The 21,357-nt window shown below is 44.4% G+C and overlaps 1 protein-coding gene across 1 annotated transcript; it reads left to right on the top strand.

Annotated features, from left to right (window-relative positions):
* The first annotated feature begins 4,610 nt into the window (after positions 1-4,610).
* Positions 4,611-13,361, top strand: FKBP4 (FKBP prolyl isomerase 4). Its single transcript, XM_044679685.1, has 10 exons — positions 4,611-5,063; positions 8,043-8,187; positions 8,627-8,769; positions 9,379-9,499; positions 9,698-9,854; positions 9,969-10,059; positions 10,156-10,239; positions 10,542-10,733; positions 11,823-12,062; positions 12,603-13,361. The coding sequence occupies exons 1-10, from the start codon at positions 4,956-4,958 to the stop codon at positions 12,708-12,710; spliced, it is 1,389 nt and encodes a 462-aa protein (XP_044535620.1). The 5' UTR covers positions 4,611-4,955; the 3' UTR covers positions 12,711-13,361.
* The last annotated feature ends 7,996 nt before the right edge of the window (positions 13,362-21,357 follow it).

Genomic DNA, 21,357 nt, shown 5'->3' with positions numbered 1-21,357 from the left:
AACTTAAAAGGTATGAAGAAAAAAAGCCTCAATTCTTGGAACTGTCCCATGGGAGGAGAAAGAAGGAAGATCCCAGATTCCCTCCTCCACCTAATGTGCTGAGTCTCCAGAGGATCCTGGAATCTCTGAGTGGGCTGGGGTGATAGTCCTAGGGATTGCCTCACTGGCACAGATGTGCCAAACTCAAGACTCTGATCACAGAAAGCAGGGAGGCTGCTGTGAGAGAAACCCTGAGGGGGTAAACATAGTCTCCATCTTCTGCTGCCCCACCTTTCTCTAGACATTTTGAACTCCTGGCACTTGAAGCGGTGAAGATCAACCCCACCTGGCTTTTAATCCTATCAATACAGCAGACCAGAAGACTACTGAGGGCAGGGAAGCTCCAACACCCCTCCCCCACTTACTACAATGAAAATAGCTGAATTCACTTCTTTAGCTTTTACCACTAGCTGGGGAAAATCTGGCCTCAGGCCCCACTAACCTAATTAGTCAACAGAGCCGAGAAGAAGCCCTTCAAGGACTGAATAGCCCAAACCCACAGATAAAAAAAAATGATCAGAGGACCAATATTACAGTCAATTATGGGGGATAAAGAAGAAAAAAATGAGTAAACAACAGAAAAAGAAAAAAGAAACCACAATTCCAAGCAAGTATTTATTAAATGTGCCAGACACTGTGCTAGTCCCTGGGGTCCCAAAGGTAAAAGTAAAATAGTCTTTGCTTATATTCTAAATGACAACCCATAGACAGATACAAAACACACACACAGGTATATGTAGACACACTAAAACACAGATAAAGTAACCCACAGCAAGTAATCTCTGACCTCATTCTCTCAGGGTGAGATCTGTTGCCTCTCCCTCCTGGATTCTCTCTGTACCCCCTTGAATCCCCATTCTAGTGTGTCCTCCCCTGAAGTTAACCACCAGTAATTAGTGCCCCAGTTCCCTTTATTGCTATTATTATCCCCATTTTTTGGATGAGGAAACTAAGATTGAGATATTAAGTAACTTGCCCAGGGTCAACCAACTAGGAGGTGTATGATTCGAGATCCAAACTCAGGTCTTCCAAGTCTAACACTATATCCACGGTGCTCTCCAGCCGTTCTATATAATTAAGTGCTAAATTGGGTAGAAAAGGTCCTAAGTAAGCAATCAATCAAAGATGATTTAACAGAGAAGACACGTCGTTCTGGAACGATGAGGGCAGAGTCCTGCTTAAATTAAGCCAGAGGACAACCAGGGAATACCATAACGGAATCACAGGAGATTCCGGAATTTGGTTATTACCAAATTAGAACAAAGTACTTCTCTCCCTAGCCCTTCCACTCCGGAATCTCCATCAGATTATACGTAATTTAGTGAAGAAATGCAAATGACTGAGGTTGCAGACTAGCCTTCTGGGACAAATCACCTTAACCTCTAACATCCTTCTCCCCATTCGGAAAATGGGAGTGAGCACCCTTGCTCCATTCAAACGCTGCTTCACACCCCGAGGGTGCTGGTCTCGAATGGGGCATTAATTAATTAAACACTAGTCAAAGCTAGCGTCTCAGTCATTTCCATGCCAAGGTAGGCTCAAGAAAAAACCATCACCAAAACCATCTGCGAGCCACGTGATACGCCACCGCCGCCGACTACTACTACTAACAATAGCTAGTATTTATTTATGCCGGGATGATCCACACTGCCACCCTGGGGGCGGGAGGGGCTATCCTCATTTTTCCAGATGCTGCCCCAGTGAATTTTTTTCAGCCTGTTTAATTTTTTCTACGCCTCCGGGTTCAAAAAGGAAAAGTCCCAGGAAGTCTGATTTAAATACACGAACTCGGAAAGATCACTACGAATTATAAAAGCAGTCATCCGTTCTGCTCCCACTCAGCCTGCCTGAGTTTTGCCTTCTTGTCAATGTCACCACAAGCATTCAGACACGTGAGATGATCATGTGTGTGTCTGTGTGTGTGTGCGCGCGCGCGTTTTTAATAACAGCTTCAAACAGCCCAGAAACACGAATAAGCAATTAAAAAAAAAAAAACGTCCAAGGGCAGGCACCTTTGATTACTATGGAGAAGGGACAAAGGGCTTTCTTCCTTCTATATCCCTCCCCCTAACAAGTTGGAAGGCAACAAAGTAAATGGTAGAGCAAGTAAATGGAGACCATCTTTGCTGCTCCAGGGATGTTCTGGATAATTCCTGCCCACTCTTAGGCAGACCCTCCCAGCCCACCAAATCTACATGGTAATGATACCATTGAAGCAGAATGTGCATAAAAACAAAGGCTAAATGACTTAATTCACCAGAAGTATTTTGAGGCTTAAGAATGTTTTTCAAAAAATAAAAAAAAAATTTTAAAGGGGTGCAGCTAGGTGGCTCAGTGGATTGAAAGCCAGGGCTAGAGATGGTATGTCCCGGGTTCATATCCGATGTCAGACACTTCCTAGCTGTGTGACTTTTGGCAAGTCACTTTAACCCCCATTGCCTAACCCTTACCACTCTTCAGCCTTAGAATCAATACACAGTATTGATTCTGAGACTGAAGGTAAGGGTTTTTATTTAAAAAAACAAACAAACAAACAAAAACAGCTCCATGTGGGGGGAGGAAAGAGGGAATGGGGAGAATCATGAAATGAATCATGTAACCATGGGAAAATATTCTAAATTAAAAAAAGAAAAATGTTTTTCAAAACTTTTTAATATCTTAATGACAGTTATTGAACTGTATGGACATGTATCCACCCCCTTATATACATTTTCAAGGGCACATGATTGGGAAATTGAATGTCATAGGTGAAGAAATAGCAAGTAAGTCAATTTGAGTGGATTGTAGTGGTTGAAGTTGTCTGCAAGGTAAGCTGAAGTCAGACATGGAAATCAATGTCTATTGATTGACCTCAGAGAATTTTGTTTTGTGCCTCCCTGAATATAAGTTTACACTTCATCTCTCTACTTAAATTTATAAGCTCCGTGAAGGCAGGGAACAATAATAATGTCTTATCTAGCTTTTTTTTTTTTTACTTTCTCCAGCCTCTAGTATGGTATTCTTGTGCTTTGTGGGGAGGGGGTTGGACCTATGATTTCATTAGTAAAAAGAACTCCTTCAGAATTTAGTGTTATAATTTGTAGTCTTAATTTTTTGTGGTTAAGTGACTTGCCAAGTATCAAACAGCATTTGAACCCAGCTCTTCCTGATTCCAAAGTTAATCTCTGGATCACTACCAATGTTTAAAAAAAACCCTTACCTTCTGTCTTAGAATGGATACATGAGAAATGTTCAAATTCAGATAAAGAATTTTTTTATTAATTGAAGTCCAAGTTCTTTATCAAACTGCTTTGCTGAAAATTTGAAATCAGATATGCTGCTTGAGAGGTTAATTAAAATTAAAGTTTGTAATAAAAAAAAATACTGTGGTATTGGTTCCAAGGCAGAAGAGTGGTAAGGGCTAGGCAATGGAGGATTAAGTGACTTGCCCAGGGTCACACAACTAGGAAATGACTGAGGCCACATTTGAATCCAGGACATGCTATCTCTAGCCTCGGTTCTCAATCCACTAAGCCACCTAGTTGCCCCCCATTATTACCAATTGTTGATCTGAATGTTATTATTTATAAATTGTGTATTAGTACATCCTATAATATTCTGCACAGCCTGAGTAATATAAGAAAAAAATCCTTTCCCTTCACTCCTTTCTTTAGTAAAATCAGAATGGATCTTTGGTGGGCTGAAAGTGTTTCTACTTTTGCTGGTGCTTGTATTAAGAAGGGAGGTCAGATCATTTTATTGTTCTGAAAAGTCCACTCAGTTGAACCCATTTAGTAGCAGGTAGATCCTAGGCACATTTGGAAGATTGATTTGAAGGCAGCTCAAATGGGGGGGGGGGGGGGAGAGAAATTCATTCTTTTCTTTCCTAAAAACTATGATCGTGAGCATGTCTGCAGTAAAATCCTATAATTCCACTTTTAAGGATGGAAAGAGGAAAAATAAAGACAGAAAAGGAAGAGGAGAAGAGAAGAGAAGAGAAGAGAAGAGAAGAGAAGAGAAGAGAAGAGAAGAGAAGAGAAGAGAGAAAAAAAGAGAGGAGAGCTGCCCTGGTGTATCTTTTCCAGCTGCACAAACTATCTCCTACCGGAGATAGATGAGAACAGTGAGAGGGGGAGGAAGCGGCAGGCCCCGTTTCCCGGTCTCTATAGCCCACATCCTTAGCGCTTGTTTCAGCGCACAGATCTGGGGCAAGGACGGGTTTAGAAATGAGCTAGAGAAGGATCTAGCTCAATCGAGAAGGATCTGGAAGAGTCCGTTTAAGCCGGGAGCGGGGCGTGGGGGAGGGGCGCCCAGGGAGCAGGCGTCGGGTCGCGTGTGCCGAAGTCCGGAGGTCTCTTAAAGACTGAGATCGACCCTCCTCCCCACTGGTTTGGGGGAGGGTTGGAGTAAATGAAGGCAAACTGCGTTGGTCGCAGAATCCCGAACCGGCTCCGCGGCCGCTGTCTCTAGAAACTTCTCCCCCTTGCCCGCCCTCCCTCGGCTCCTCCCAGCCCCTCCCCCGGCGGCGGCGGTGGCGGTGGCGGCGGCGGGTGCGGGGTGGGACCAACCTCTCCCCAGCAGCCACACAGTCCGCGCCCGTAGCTGCTGCTGTTGCTGCTGCTGCTACCTCCTCCTGCCTCCTTGTCCCCGGTCTCTGCGCCGCTCGGTCCCTCGCCGCGCCGTGCCGCGCCGCACGGGGCCTGGCCTTCGCCGCTGGCTCTCCGCCTCCCCTTCTTCCTCGGAAAAGGAGAGTTTCCAGAAGGAGCCCGTGAGCCGTGCGCGGCCCCGGCCCCGGCCTCGGCCTTGGCTCCGGCTGCAGCCCCATTCCCACCGCCCTAACCCGTGTTTGCAGCCTCCCGACCCAAGCCAACGGGGAGCGACTTGGCTCGTCTCCCGGGCCCCAGCTTCACGAGTAAGAAAAGGTTCAGTGGACGGCGATGACTGCGGAGGAGATGAAGGCGGCGGGGGAGAGCAGCGCGCAGTCGGCCCCGTTGCCCTTGGAGGGGGTGGACATTAGCCCCAAACAAGATGAAGGCGTGCTGAAGGTACCTGCGGTGGCCTGGGGTGGCAGAAGGCAGCCTTAGGGCAAGTCTGGGGAGGGGGAGCAGAGGGCCCTGCCGCACATGTTCAGGCCTCTAGCGCGGGGCACGGGCAGCAACCCATGCGGGCATTCCCCTGGACCCGAGACTTGAGGGCGGGCTGCTCCTTGCAGTGCACCGTGCACATCTTGCGCTGGAAAAGCCCGCATTCTCTTCCCACTCATGGACTGGGAAGATCTGGGGTAGGAAGGGGGAGCTACAGATCTCGCTCCCGGCCGGTGCGCAGGCAGGACCTAAGCACGCACCATTCCCCCACCTCTAAAGGGCCGGTGCGCTCCTCAGGCTGGCCCGGCCCCCCAGTGTGGATGAGGGGTGGCTGCGGAAACTCCACAGAGTGCGTGGTCCACTGGATGGGGAGAAGCAGCCCACGGACTGCATCGGAGCCCGCAGACTGTTAGCAGAATGCGCCCCCCAGCACAGAGGCTTTGCCTAAACTCGGGCCTTGACCTCCCCTTGAACCCCACTTCCACGGAGAATTTCTGGAGTCGGGAAGTTAGTAGCCCATCATGGGTTGATAAGGGAGCAGGAGCTTGCCCAGGGCAGTTAAATATTAGCCGAGCTGTTTGGGGGCAGTTCAGGACAGCAGTTATCAGGTCCTGGTGCCTCTTGGGGTTTGGGTGGACCGAATTGGAGATGGAGGGGAGCCTGGGGCGCAGTCCCGCCCTGCTGCTGCCGCGCTTACCCCTCCCCCGAGCCGGCAGAACTGGGATCTAATGACCCTCCCCCACCCCCACGTAGAGGTGTGGATTCTGCTGTAGTCCCTGAATTAGGTGGGAGAACTAATTGCCCTGGGAGGGAGGGGGCAGTAGGGGCCGAGCCTCCTGACCCGGGTCAGAGCAGCCTGAGGGGGATTTGGAGCAGGCTTTGAAGAAAGTTGGCCGGCCTCCAGAATAGCCTGAAATCCAATCTCTAGTTCCCCTCTACCCTCTCCCTTCCCCCCATTCCTTACCTGCTTTCTTACCAGTCATCCAGCCTTTCCAACTACTAGGACTTGAGCTGAATTATAGATTTGAGATTCATAAACTTGACTTTGTTCTCAGGTACTCTGAAATCTCTTTCCTGAAGCCAGATTCCCCCTACCCTTCTTCCCCCCGCCCCCCATGCCCACGACAGGCCCTTTATCTTTCTTAGAAGGACATTTTTAGTAAGGATCACTCTTCCTTGCTTCCCCTTCCTGCCAGCCCCCTATTCCTTAAATCTCCTATCTAAAGCAATTAAGAACTCAGTTGGGGTGGGATCCTTCTCCTCGATAGGGGAGGGAACCCCTGGAGAGAACAATCAGTCAGGTATTTGCCCAAAAGGAAGCCTCTCTTTTTCGAAGTTCTGGAAAGGAAATAGCAGTGTCCTGAGTCTCTGGAAATGGCCCAGAACCATGGCATTATGGGGATTTGTCCAGTCCACTGCTTGGAGGTCATTCCACCCGGGTTATTTAATCTTGTCTCAGTTTTGAGGTTCTACCACGAAGGGATTGGCTCGTCTTCCCTTCTAGTGTTCCAGAAATGCCCTTTTTCTCTATGTGAGCTGGGGAGAAGGAGATAGGGTTCTGGGAAGGAGCCCAGAGTTTCCAGCCTATGGTTAGTTGTCTAGTGAGATCCCAAACACATCGACAAAATCTAAGACTTCTCAGGTCATCCAGAATTCAGAAAAGCAGAGAAACTTGGGCTGGAATAGAAATGTCCCAGGAAAAGTCGAGGGTTATTTGTTCCAAGGCTATGGCTCTGTACAAGCTGTATTTGGTGCCTGCAGATCAGTTTGGTAGTCATTCATCTGCTTCCCCTTCCTCGCCACTATCCAGGGGGGGTTCCTCCCTATTGTGTTTTCTTTAAAATCTTGTCCCTTTCGCCTTAGTCTTGCCCCCTCAGCCCTAGTTTCTATCCCCTTTTCCTCCCTTCCATATCATTCCCTTTTCTGCTGACCTGAAGAGTGCATAAAAGGCAGAAAGATGTAGATAGAATCCTGGGCTCCAAGTCAGGAGGACTTGGATTCAATGGGCTGTGCGACCTGAAAAAGCCACCAGGGTCCCAGTCTCAGATCTATGATGCTATTTCAGTTAGGCTCAAGGGATTCTTACTGAGGTAACTGGAAAACCTGAGTTCAACCTGAGCAAAACCTGAGCAGCCTCAGACATTTAGTATCTTAATGTCACCCTGGACAAGTCATTCCTACCTTGGCTTCAGTTTCTATCTGTAAAAGTGGGAATCATCTATCAAGAAACATTTATTAAGCATGAAAAAGAGGCAAAACACAGTCCCTGCCCTCAAGTAACTTACAATTTAGTGGAGGTGACAACTTATAAACCGACACCCAGGAGAAATGGGAAAATGATTGTTAACAGGGAAGACACAGGGATTAAGAGGAGGGGGGAAGGTTTTCTGCAGAAGGTTGGGATTGTAGTTGGTACTTAAAGAAAGTAGGGGACATTCTAGATGTGGAAGAGAGCCAGAAAAAACTGCCTAGAGCAGATAGATGAGGCAGGAGGCAGCATCATGGATTGAAAAATACCCCTCCTGAGTTATTGTGAGGATCCCTGGAGGTTACATTTGTAAAGCACTTTGCAAACTTTAAAGTGCTATACAAAGACCAATGACTCATCCATGATTGCTGCTGTAGGTCATTTATTTAGTCCAAACTCTTCGTTTTATAGACGAGGAGATTGGGGCCCAAGCAGATGGTATAATTTGTCCAAAGGCTAAGAAAAGCTGAGATTTTAAAACACTCTTTGGCTGCACTTCTAATGATCGTTTGTATTCCGTTGCATCGGGGCTGGGGGAGATGTTACTGTGTGTGACCCTTCCTCTTCCTTCAGGGCCTCAGTAAGGAACTGTCAGTAGAGTTCTCTGGGATGAGTTGCCCATGAGCTAGCATCTGGCAGGGGGAAGATATGGCTGTGGGTGGGTCTGAGGATGTGCCTTGACTCTTCCCCAGGTAGTGAAGCGAGAGGGGACGGGCACGGAATCCCCCATGATCGGTGACAAGGTCACCGTGCACTATACCGGCTGGCTGCTGGATGGCACCAAATTCGACTCCAGCCTGGACCACAAGGACAAGTTCTCCTTCTACTTGGGCAAAGGTAGGCTTGGGGAACCCGAAGGTCTTGGGGGAGAGCTGACTAGAGTGGACAAGCCAGCAGGGGTGCTTCAGCAGCCAAGCCTTGAAAGCCGGCTGGGTGGTGAGATCACTGGCTATAGATCAGAGGACAGAAGGAGGGTCCTTTTGTCCCTCCATCTTCCTTTTCTGACTCTCCATGGGGGGAAGAACCCCATTTCTCATGCTCGTCTGTAGTTCTCTCTGTCTCAATCTCTTGGACTTTGGAGGCAGTTTTTCTTCCTGTCTTCTTAGAAGGCTGGTCAATACAAAGATTTAAAAAGCTAACAGCTTTTGCCTTATTTGGATGCACACTGGCAAGGGGATGGGACACCCCCCCCCCCTTAAAAAGAACCTAGTTTTTTATTTGATTTCGGGTACATTCCACCAGCTGGTGTGAGATCTAATATATTTTGTGTCTTCAGGGGAGGTCATCAAAGCCTGGGACATCGCTGTAGCCACCATGAAAATAGGGGAAGTCTGCCACATCACCTGCAAACCAGAATATGCCTATGGTTCATCGGGCAACCCTCCCAAGATTCCCCCCAGCGCTACCCTGGTGTTTGAGGTGAGCAATAGGCTGGAGGCGGAAAGAAGAGAGCTGGCCCTTATCTCGGCCTCTGGGCTGGCTGCCCGCCAGCCCTCTGGCTTGGAAACATTGTGGCTAAGACTAAGGGCCTGGCCTGGTGGGAGGACGGGGCTGAGCCGCCTCTGCCCAGCAAAGCAGCCACCCTTGTGGGCCTAGGCATGCTAGCGCTTGCCGGGAGAGCTTAGGAGAGCTCTCGGCTCCCAGGCTGCAAGGACCACCACTAGTGTTAACTAAAGCCGGAGTCAGGCCAGATGGCTGAGGAAGTGATACGTGCTTGAAACTGCAAACATTAGGGCCAAGCTCACTAGCCCTTTACTCGACCAGAAGGGGAATGGTCTCGAGGATGAACAGGATCCTATGAGGGACAAAGAGAAAGGGCAGATGCTGCCCTCTGGTGTGCTGGAAAGGAGACAGAGGATCCGAGTTCAGAACTTGCCTCTGACACTAACTCCTTGTAGGGCATTGGGCAAGGGACTGGGGCTCTCCTAACGCTCGGGTTCCTTGGGTATAAAATGAGAAGGTTGGACCAGAAGGTCTGGGGTGCCTTCTTCTACCCCTAAATTGATGAGTCTTTGCTCTCTCCTGCAGGTGGAGCTGTTCGATTTTAAGGGAGAGGATCTGACTGAGGATGAAGATGGTGGAATCATCCGTAGGATCCGGAGTCGGGGAGAGGGCTACTCCAAGCCCAACGAGGGAGCCATAGTGGAAGGTGAGGCTCAGTGGCCTCTCTGGGTCACTTCCCTGTGCCATCTGGGGCAGGGTGTGGGTCTATGAAAGGAAAGGGGCAGACCACGGAATCTTTCTTCTGTGTCCTGTTCCCCCCCCCTCCCCCTGAATCTCTGTAGAGAAGGCTGGGGGTGGTGGGCACCCTCCTCGGCCACTCACCACCTGTCTCCCGTTCCCCCAGTTGTGCTAGAGGGTCACTATAAAGGCCGGGTCTTTGACCAGCGAGAGTTAAGCTTTGAGATCGGAGAGGGTGAGAACTATGATGTTCCCCTTGGCCTCGAGAAGGCGATTCAGCGCATGGAGAAGGGAGAGAAGTCCATCGTCTACCTGAAGCCCAGGTGAGAGGGGTTCTAGGTAGGCTGGGCTGGGAGGAGCTGCTCGTTGGCATCCTTCCTTTGGGGCCTCTCTTAGTCCCCTTGTTGGAGCCATCGCCTTGCTTGTCTCTTTGATAGCTATGGTTTCGGGAGCGCTGGGAAGGAGAAGTTTCAGATCCCGAAGGATGCTGAGCTCCAGTACGAGGTGACCCTCAAGAGCTTTGAAAAGGTGAGGAACAGGATTCCTTGTCTAGAGCCTTCCTGCTCACCTCCCCTGGGTCCCAGGACTCACTAATCTTATGGTTTCTTTCCCCTGGGCGGCTAGGCCAAGGAGTCCTGGGAGATGAATGCAGAGGAGAAGTTGGAGCAGAGCGCCATCGTGAAGGAGCGAGGCACGGTATACTTCAAGGTGAGATGGTCCCCAGGTGCTGCCCGGCCAGATCCTCTGTCCTTGGCTCTCTCCCTTCCTAAAGTGAGCTGGTACTTCCTGACAGGAAGAGGGGGAACAGTTCATGCAGTATTACTGATGGAGGACTGCAGCTCAGCCGAACTTCTGAGTGAGCCACCAAGGATTTGGTGGTGCCTGTTGGCATGAGGCTTCCTGGGCTGCCTAGCAGTGAATTGGATTAGCCCTGGGGCATTTTCCTGGCTTTGTTGTTGGGTGTCTGGGGTAGAAAAAAAAACCTGCTAATCCTGGCACTCTCATTTCAGGAAGGCAAATATAAGCAAGCCCTGCTTCAGTACAAGAAGATTGTGTCCTGGCTGGAATATGAGCTGGGCTTCTCCAAAGAGGAAGGACATCGAACCCAGGCTCAGGCGCTGAGACTGGCCTCGCACCTCAACCTGGCCATGTGTCACCTCAAACTGCACTCTTTCTCTGCTGCTGTGGAGAGCTGCAATAAGGTGAGAGCTCTCCAGAGAGGGCAGAGTTGAGTGTGAGGGCCACATGTAAGAATCAGTGCTCTGGCTCTTCCCCTCCCTCCTCCCTTTAGACTTTACTCTTGATTTATAGCAATTACAGGTAATAACACCCGTCCATGTCAGTTTTCCAAAGTTTTACCATCCAGATTGTCTTCCCCTTCTCCCAGAGCTGGCAAGCCATTAAATCTGGATTACACATGCCTTATATTTTGCTCTTAATTCTTTTGGAAGGAATGATATTTTTAAATTTTGCTTGTTTTAAATGGTGGACATAATTCCATCTGAGGCTTTGCAGCCGAGGTGTGGTAATGAAATTAAATCTACCCTGCCCATCTTTAGATTTAATCACCAAAGGTGAAAACATCTTCACTTAACTCACAAGTTGGGAGGTCTGTAACCCCTAGAGTGCTAGAGTGAGTGACATCAGAATTTACTGACTGCCTCCAGGGCAGTCCTAAGAAAAGCATCTGTCTTGATTGGACATGTAAACTAAGAGGAAGGCACAGAAAGTGATGCAAAAGAGGCCCCTTTAAAAAGAGTTCAGTGAGCCGAGGGCTTTCTTCTCATTTGGAAATGGGACCTGAAGGAGTGCTTCTGGTTCATGACCTAGACCTGGGACCTTAAGATATTGGTGAGACTGCTCTTAAATCTTTTATTTGGAATTCCACGTGGTGAGTGTAAAGACTGAATCTTCCTGAACTTAAGGAACTTCCCTTTCAAAAGAGAACTACGCCTCTGGGGCGGTTGGCTCAAGGCTTGTTCTATTTCCAATTGAGGACTAGTTAGATCTGCTTGGGTTAAACCAGGGACCTAAGTGAATTATTTAGTTTGTCAGGTTAATTACTTCCCTTATCCTCTCTAAATTTCTTACTTTCTCTCCCTCTTATCATTTGTAAATAAACTTCCATAAAAGTTATTTTGACTTGATATTATTCTTTAATTGGAAATCAATAATTATTCAATTCCCTGGCAACCTAACCTTTTAATATATTAAACCAAAAACCTCCTTTCCCCCCTTATAGAGGGCTTGCTCTCATGGGAGTGCTCCCTCTGCTGCTTGCTCTTCCCTAGGCCCTAGAGCTGGACAACAACAATGAGAAAGGTCTTTTTCGTCGTGGGGAGGCCTATCTGGCTGTGAATGACTTTGAGCTGGCCCGGGATGACTTCCAGAAGGTCCTCAAGCTCTACCCCAGCAACAAGGCTGCCAGGACCCAATTGACAGTCTGCCAACAGCGGATACGTGAACAGCATGCCAGGGAGAAGAAGCTTTATGCAAACATGTTCCAGAGATTGGCTGAGAAAGAGAACAAGGTGAGGCCTAGAGTGAGAAAAGGATGGAGAATCGGGAAAGTAGGAATCTCTGTGTTCTTCATGCCACACAACAAAGTGGGACCAGAAGCATCTTTTTCTTCTGGGATTTGCCCTCTCTTTAGAACAAGGCAGCTTCTCCTTTGCCCATTTCTGCCCTGCCCTCTGGGCTCTAAATTAGACCCCTGTGGCCAGGGCTCACTTAGGACTTTAGGTCCCTTGCTCTGTGTTCTCTCTCTCCCAGGAATCTCCTAGTTCTGGCCAGGTGGGTAAATAATGTGAGGGTGATGGTGGATGACTCAGGCTCTCCTTCCTAGAGTAGTAGTGTTAGTGCAGGGGTTGGAACTGCAGATTGTGGGTGTTGTGAGCTGTGCCCTAAACTGGTGGGATTGTAGGTGCAGAGATGAGATGGGCACAGGGTATGCAATGGCTGGCAACCGGCCTGTGTGGGTGTCTGTCTATGGTGGGGGGGCAGGGGTTCTCGGGATCTGTCTTGACTTTGTAGAAGGTTTAATGCTCTCATCTGCTTCTTTCCTCTCTTAGCCTGGGCCAGAACCTGCGGGGGGAGACTGTCAGGCTGATGCCGAGATGAAGGATGACCAGCAGAATGGTGTGGATGGGAGCAAGTCTCAAGTGGAGGCAGAAGCATAGCTAGCCCTTCAACCCCAGTCCAGTGGCTGCCTACCTCCCGTGCCCCAGCCCTCCCCATGCCACCCTGTTAGTTTTGTAAAAAACAAAAAACACAAAAACAAACAAAAAAAACCTGAAGAATTTCGAGTGAATTAGACCTTTATTTTTCTATCTGGTTGAATGGTGACTTTGGGGAAGGGGAAGGGAACAGCTTTGTTGGGGATGTTTTAGGGAAGGCCTTCCTTTCCAGTCCCCTCAGAAACGTTAATTTATTTTACTCCCTCCGCAGCCCAATCCAGTTCCACACTGGGAAAGGGAGTGAGGACGAGTCTTGAAGCTGGGGTGCAGAGGGAACAATGAGAACACCTCCCTCCCCTCTTCTCCTCTGCTGCCGGTGGCACAGGGGAGTGTAACCAAAACAAAACCAAACCCTGCTGCTGCTTCCCTGGCTTCTGTTTGTTCCTTTCCTAGGCCCAGATCTTGTGGCAGTTGGTCCTTCCTGGTATCACAGTGACCACTTTCATGTTTGCTCCCCTTTTTTCTTAACCATGCCTTCTCCCCTGCCTGTTCTTTGTTGTTCCCATCCCCCTTCCTTGGCCTCTTAACCTGCACGATGCTGAAGATCCAGGCTCTCAAGTTCCACGCTTGAGCAATAAAGTGGAAATAACCAAAGTTAGCGAGTCGGGCTATGTTTCCTGTTCTGCCTTGGGGGGGGGGGGTCTGATATGCTAGGCAGACAGTAGAAATTTGTTAGGAAAAGTACCCTCCTGAGAAATGTCAGATGAGGCTCCGAAGTGCATTTTGGAGCAATTTAGCCCCTTTGTGCTACAAGCAGTGATTGAGGGCAAGCCCAGGAGAGCACATGCCAGACCGTCTGCCGTTAAAGGTGGCACCTGAGAACCAATCCGAGTGGTCATAGAACTGGGCAGCAAGAATTTTTTCAAAGGGTTAAAGACTGTAATGAGGGCAGTATTTCACAGGGCCCTAATCACAAGGGGAAAGAATAGACACATCAAAGTCCCTTTGTCCTTAAGTGAGACTGTCCCGCTGCCTCCTGGCTATCTTCTAATCTTTTTTTGAAGAGATTGTACCCTCCTAGAGGGCAGGGACCCTCCCTGTATGGGGATTTGGTTTGTATGGCAATGCATACAACTGTTCTAGGTATTCTTCCCTAGGCATGTAGAGTTGCAAATACCCTCTTCAAATGAAGCTGGGTGAGACTGCAATTGTACAAAGAATGCCAGACTTGGTCTTTCCAGTTTGGGCTCTTAAAGTTTTCTCGTCTGTCAGAACAATACCTACAGTCCCATTTGGAGGGCATCAAGAGAAGAACTATGTGATTATCTCAAACCCCCCCTTTCCCCCCCAATAACTATCTGCAGTACTTTATTAGGGTATCATTGGGCTTTGCCCAGTAGAAAACTTTTCATAGTTTGGTGGTTGAGTTTCAATGTGTTACTTGTAGGGGCAGGGAATTTTAAGATTCACAATAGAGGAAGTAGAAGCCCTGGGCTCATCACTTATTTGTGTGATCCTAGTTGCTTGACATCCTCAATTCCTTCTAAAGTGGGCATAAAATACTTTTGAGAACTATGAGTTTCAGATGGGACAAGGATGTGCGAGAACTTTTTAAGCTGTAAAGTACTGTATAATGTATCACTCCAACTTTGAAAGAAAGATAATACAGCTTTCTGTTGTGGTTTCTTACATTTAAAACTTGGGGGAAAAAAAAAGCAGTTATGTGATGAAAGCTTTTGGCAGACTTTAAAACTTTCAGAAGTCAATTATTAACTATGATAAGTGAAGCTGGGCATTTCTCTGGTGAAAACACAAAAATCTGGCCTTGCAAGTGACCAAGGGTGGTGGTGCATTTGCTTTTAGGAATATATGCCAACTTGGCCTTGAGTCAAAAGCTGCCATCTCTTAGAAATCAGTAAGAGCACATGGTCAAGCAAAACCCAAGTGAGAACCCAGGTCTCCTTGTTTCACATCCTGCTTATTCCCAAGCTAGTGTACAACCGTTTTCACCACTTTTTAGCATAGTTGAAGCATTTAGGTATCTAGTGTCTTTGGAGAGCTCCAAGTCTAACGGAATCCTTTTAACTTCATACTGATTCAATACTTCCTGCATTTTTGTATATTAAAAAATGACACAAGAAAGAAAACGGGGGTAATCAAAGGACATCCACTTCTAATTTACCTCCCTAATCCAGGATAGGTACAATTTATGTAGTGCTTTAAGGTTTGCAAAGCACGTTGTGAAAACATTTAATTTCATCCTCAGAATAGAAGTATACTCATCACCATTTTTTTGATGAGGAAACTGAGGCAGAGCTTAAAGGATTTGCCCAGGGTCACAGTGAGACTAGATTTAAATTGAAGTTTTCCTGCCTGAAGTCGTCTTTCTTTTAGCCTACCATTTCCTTCATATTGCCTGTCCTCTGGAGAGACTTGTCTCTTTCTCAAATTGTAGCCCTCCATAGTTTCTCACGGCACCTACAAGAAGACTGGGCCTAGCCAGACTGGGCTTCATTACCTCAAATCCTTATCCTTGCCCCTGTCTATCCTGAAACTATATAGGGTTTAGAAGACTTTGACTCTGTTAGCCACACTGTGTATGCTCAGTATCCAAAAACTGGTTTTCATTTTCACAAGGAACCAGAATCCATAGTTTGGAAATTTAATGAATTTTACTTTTATAAACTTAATGGTTATGTGGTTTTCTCTCACTTTGTGTAATTGAAGTGCTGTATCACTCACACTCCCTTACTAATACTGGGTTAGCTTCAATGACTGGGACCTTGGAAAGGACAGCTTCCTGAGTAACTAGCAGCCTTGTATCTAGTACTACAAGGAATTCTTCATTTTCATGCCAAATATCTTACATGACCTGTAATGTGTGTATCTTAGTCAAAAAAAAAAAAAAAAAAGTCCTCCTTGAACCTGAATTTAAAAGAAAATTCTAAAGTGATGAATCTCCCTGCCAAGATTATAAATTGAGTTGTTTTCATCTGCAATCAGGAGCATCTGCAGGACCTTACTGCTACCTATAGGGAATCATCCTTCTGTTTGGATTCTGATGACATCCTCAACATCAGTGGCAAACACTTGGTTGTATAACTTCCTATTCTATGCCCCACTTAGTAATAATGATCAGAGAACTGTTGAACATCATTTTTGAATTTAATAATATTATGTAATTTTAACATGTACATGAGAAACACTGTTGGAAGTCTTAAAAACTGCAGTTCAGTCTAATAAATCAAATGCTTTTTCATGACCCACAAAAAAAAATGGGGTCTTAAATTCTCTGTACTGTTCAGGCAACTATATGACTAAAGCTCTGATCTGCTAAAGCCTGTTTCCTCATCCTGTTTTCATCAAAGATGCCTGTGATGGTGTATAAATGATTTTCACAAAGATCGTGTAGATAGGAGAAAGCAGGCATGTGAAATAGTAATATTTGATAGTCTTCCTCTCACTTTATTTTAGTGATTCCATATGTGATTCCCCACCCCCAATTATCTGCTCTCTTTCATCTTTTTACATATTTTGAAAAATGGAATTTTTAATGCCCTCAAAATTGTCACTTGAAAAAAAAACATGATTTATCACATGGTTCAATGGGGATATGATTGGGGATGTTGACTAAATGATCACCCTGTTGCAAATACTAATAATATGGAAGTGGATTTTGAACAATGATACATGTAAAATCCAGTGGAATTGCTCACTGGCTCCAGGAGGGAGGAGGGGAAGGAAAGAACAAGAATCACGTAACCATGGAAAAATATTCTAAATTAATCAAATAAAAAAAGAAAAATCCTAAAAAGAAAAAAATTTTAAATGTCACCTGAAGAAGAAATCTATGCATTTCTGTTCTGGTCCTGCTGGTCTTGCCATCTTTGTTTTCTTTAATGTCATGTCCACTTGATCATGCAGCATATGAAGTAAGGACTGTGATAAGTTTTAAATGTTGTGTCTTCACTATCACCAATGAAGAAAATTAATTTTTAAAGAAAGGGTGATTTAATGCTTGGGTGACCCAGCTTAACCAGGTCCCACACCAAACCTGCAAACTTGTATTCCTTCTATTCCTTCTCACTATTTTTGAAGCACTAACCCTTATAAACTTCCATCATCTCCTTCTCCATAAGTTTTTGTGAACAAATTTATAGTCAGTTAACTTATAACTCTTGGTAAGGAAATTGCTGTTTGAAACAATTTCTTGGCTCTTGACTTTATTGTGATAATACTTTTATGTTGATTAAACAACTTTAGGAAATGGTGATAATCTACACTGATTCCTTCATCCATTTCCAATTTTTCAATGTCAATAGCTTTCTAAAAAATTAATACATTTTGCTTCAACATAGCCTACAAATCCCACCTAACTCACAATGTATAATCTCCTTAATTAAGCTTAATAGTATATTAAAATGATTATGTTTGATTATGTAAATCTACTATTTGTTGAGTGTTTGTTTAAATAAGTTTGTCCCAACATTATACACTGATATGAATTTTTTTGTTGCTATTTAAAGCCCTAGTTTATATAATTATAGTCATTGAAAGTAGACTTTGGTTATGCTTTATTTAACAGACAAACAGATCATTATAAAGTTAAAATTGCAAGTCATATCTTAGTTTTTTCCTAGTTGGGTATTTTGATTCTGTGAAGCCTATATGTCTATAATCTAACTGTAAACAATAGCTATTTCAGAGATGACTTTCACATCAATAACCAGACATTTCCTGTCTGTTAAGATATAGTCAATTTCATTTGTTATGTATAATGTTTGGGACTTACCATGACTAGCCCCTCCCAACTCTTTTCTTAAACGAAGTATTCACGAAATGCACGTACAGTATATGGTTTCTTTGTACTCTTCAAGCCTTTGGACTCTTCTTTTCTTGATCCTCAGTCATATTTCACAAAAAAGCTTTATAATATCTTCCCCAATGGCTTTTTTAGTGAAGTCAATATTAAAATATAAATTGATTGAATTTGTGGGTCTTCCTGAGATCACCATATAATTTTTTTCCCTTTATCTTTGCAATGAATATTAAGACATAAGCTGCATTTATCTTCATGGTAATTATGAGAGGTTTTTTGCTTATGCTCAAGTGCTGTAGTGGAGATGACAGAAAATATTTCTTGTTGTATGTAGACATTCAGTAAAACTAATTCCTCAAATTCCTTTATTTGCCTCCTCAAGAAGAATTTGTAAGCCATCCTAGCTACAACTTCTTTATGCCTTCTTGTATAGAGCAAGAATATCAATATTATGATTTAGTTTTTCCATTATTATATCTAGTCCTTGAACTTTAGTCAAGGATTTCACATTTCAGAATGCCAAGAGTTAATTTAATATTTATAGGCCGTATAAAAATGGTTTGATTCATATCAGTCCCTACTCTAGAGGAATTATTAAGCACCTAAGATGTATTGAACTATGCTAGGTATTCCAAGTTGAGAGGCAGAGTAAAGAAGAAATTGTAATTGCTCAAATGGGAAAACAAGAGCTGTCTGTCAATTCAAAGGACTAGAAGATCCTCCTGAGTATCATCTTGTCCACCTATCAGCCTTCAGAGAGAACATAACCTATCACAGAAGTATGTCTAGCCTGTTCTTCAAAATCATCACAAGAGGCTCTCCATCAAATAGTCACTAGTCTGGTAATTAACTTTTCAATGTTTGGACAATTTATAAACCAGTTTTTGCTAGACTAAGGACCTCTTACCTGAATAATATTCTTGAGTGTATAAAATACATACAAAGAAATATAAAGGAAACCAATTATATTGAAATATATTTTTTAGAAAAAAATTTTAAGTTCAGAAACATCAGGTTAAAAACCCCTGCTTTATAGTATTGGTGTCTCAAAAACAGGTTCAAATTATTTGGGGCCTAAAAGCCCCCACTGTGCTAAAGGTCTTGATTTTAATACTTGTTGATTAATTTAGGCTGAATCTTCAATAAAACAAATATGAGAACTGGGATCAAAGAAAGAAAGCATCTTCCTTATCTGCAACAGGAACAAAGTAGAGACAGAGATGTTACAGAAAGGACATATCAAGGTAAGACTGGAAGGAACTGTGGTAGCCTGAGGATCACAAAAAAAATAAGGCAAAATATGATATAGTCTTTGAAGGGATTGTAAAGATCAGCTTGTCCACCATGCTAATTTTCAGTGGCAACATGGATTAATGTATAGAAAGCTGGATTTGGAAGTCAGGATGGCCTTGTTTGTAATACTGTATCTATTAGCTGAGTGCCTTACTTCTGGTGCTTACTATGTGACTTTGGGCAAGTCACAACCTCTCTGGGCCTTAATTTCCTAATCTGTAAAATGTAAACTCTGTAAAATTTCCTAATCTGTAAAATATATAATTCAGAGATGTGTTACAAATGAGGTAATTTCAAGGACATCACCCTTGATGAAAACAACAAGCTCACAACCTCAACTTCTCACTTGCAAGTACCTCACATATCCAATTTGTTGACAAGTTTTGCTGTTCCTACCTTTATAACATCTTTCCTGTATAATTCCCTTCTCTGAACCTATACAGCCCTGGTACAGGCTATCATTTCATGCCTGAACTACTATAATAGCCTGCTTCAAGCCTGTCTGCACTCAAGTTCATCATCCATTAAGCTGCCACAGAAATCACCCTAAATCTTAATTGTGACTATGTCACTCCAGCTCTCATTCAACTCCAGTACCTCCAGGAAAAAAAAATGGAAAATCTTCCATTTGGCCTTTAAAGCCCTTCATAACCTGTTGCCTACCTAACTTTCCAGGCTTGTACTTTTCTCCATGTACTCTATGCCCAATGACTAATCATTTTGCTTCTCTCCTACATGACACTCCATCTTCCTACCAGGTGATGGCTTTGGCTATACCCTATGCCTGGAATGCAGCATTGGCTATGTTCTATGCCTGGAATGTTTTTCTTTTTCACCTCCCCTCTAATAACACCCCTGGTTTCCTTCAAGTTTCAGCTCAAATCCTATATTCTGCAGAAGGCTCTTCTTAGTCCTTCCCAATGCTAGTGTTTCCTCTGGGATTACCTCCAATTTATACTGTGTGTGTTTCATAGGTGCATAGGTTATAGTGTGTCTGTCTCATAGGTATTATTGCTCTTATTAGAATATTTGCTCTTTGAAGGTAGAGACCAAGTCTTTGGCTTTCTTTGTATCCCCACTGCTTAGCAAAGTGCCTGACAATTAATCCATAAGCATTTATTATGTCCCTATGATGTGCCTACTGTGTTAAGCAGTGGAGATACAAAGAAAAGTTAAAGGCAGTCCAGGCTCTCAAGGCATGATTTATTTAAAATGTGTCATTTATTCCAAAGCCTGAAATGAGTAAGCTGCATAGCACTGGGGGGAAAACCAAACAAAAATGTAAAATGATGTTACAGGTTAATAAAAGGAGTCCTTAACACGCAGACTTCCATAATGACATATTCTTGATGCAGCCCTTGGTAGAAAATGCTTAATCAGAACAAAATGACAGATTTATTCTATTCTAGCAGTTTTCTATGTAGCCTCATTTATTTCCAATTATATTGAATTTAAACACTAGAAGAGCAGCTCAATTTATCAATGAGCATTTTATTTTTTTTATTTTTTAATTTTTTAAATATTTTTTATGTCTACATACTTCATCTTCTTTCCTTCCCTCCCCCCCAGACCCAAAAAGCATTTCCACTGGGTTATACAAATGTTATCACTTATGCCTATTTCCATATTATTCATTTTTGCAACAGAGCAAAAATTTAACCCTCCCCCCCCAATCATATATCCACATAAACATGTGGTAAGTCATTTGTTTTTCTTCTGTGTTTCTACCTCTGCAGTTTTTTCTCTCAGTGTGAATAGCATTCTTTCTCATAAGTTGCTTGGGATTGTCTTGTATTAGCAAAGTCCATTACATTGTATTGTTCCACAGGGTTTTACTTTCTGTGTATAATATTTTCTTGGGTCTGCTCATTTCACTCTGCATAAGTTCCTGGAGGTTCTTCTAGTTCATATAGAAATCCTCCAGTTCATCATTCCTTACAGCACAATAGTATTCCATCACCATCATCTACCACAATTTATTTAGCCATTCCCTAATTGAGGGACACCCCCTCATTTTCCAATTTTTTTGCTACCACAAAGTGTCAATGAGCTTTTTTAAACACCCTGGGCCATCGGTAAATAATGTGTGTGACCACAGCTCCTCTTCTTGATACAGATCTTGTTTGGAGGGGGCAGTAGGTGTAAACATTTGAGCAGAAAAGTTAAAAATGATTTTGAGGTGCTGAAAGGGAGGAGTGGTATTAAGAGAGCAACAGGCAAGCTCAAACAGTTTGAGTCCAGCCCTTTCAACATGAGAAAATCTAGAAGCTCACATTTGTCAAAGGGAAGGGTTCTGGGAATTTTACACCACCCCTAAACTCCCCCACCCCCACCACAGATTGCCAAAGGAAATGTCACAGAGAAGGATTTCCACATAGAAATGTGAAACTATGAACCATAGCAAATATTTCTAAAAAAAATATATATATATTAAACTGTGAAGTCTAATGGGAGAGACAACATACAAACAACTTTGTACAGACAAGGTATATTCAGAACGAGGAGCGGGAGGGTGCTTTGGTGAGATATTACTGAAGG

Source organism: Gracilinanus agilis, chromosome 5 (genome assembly GCF_016433145.1).
Source record: "Gracilinanus agilis isolate LMUSP501 chromosome 5, AgileGrace, whole genome shotgun sequence".
Taxonomy (NCBI): Eukaryota; Metazoa; Chordata; class Mammalia; order Didelphimorphia; family Didelphidae; genus Gracilinanus; species Gracilinanus agilis.
Note: the sequence above shows the minus strand (reverse complement) of the source record. Positions and strands in the feature narration are given on the sequence as shown.

Bases quoted from the DNA above. Each gene is read 5' to 3' on its own strand.
- FKBP4 (XM_044679685.1), top strand. From the start codon at position 4,956: ATGACTGCGGAGGAGATGAAGGCGGCGGGGGAGAGCAGCGCGCAGTCG. The intron at 8,770-9,378 runs GTGAGCAATAGG...TCTCTCCTGCAG, and splicing joins GCGCTACCCTGGTGTTTGAG to GTGGAGCTGTTCGATTTTAA. The intron at 10,734-11,822 runs GTGAGAGCTCTC...GCTCTTCCCTAG, and splicing joins CTGTGGAGAGCTGCAATAAG to GCCCTAGAGCTGGACAACAA.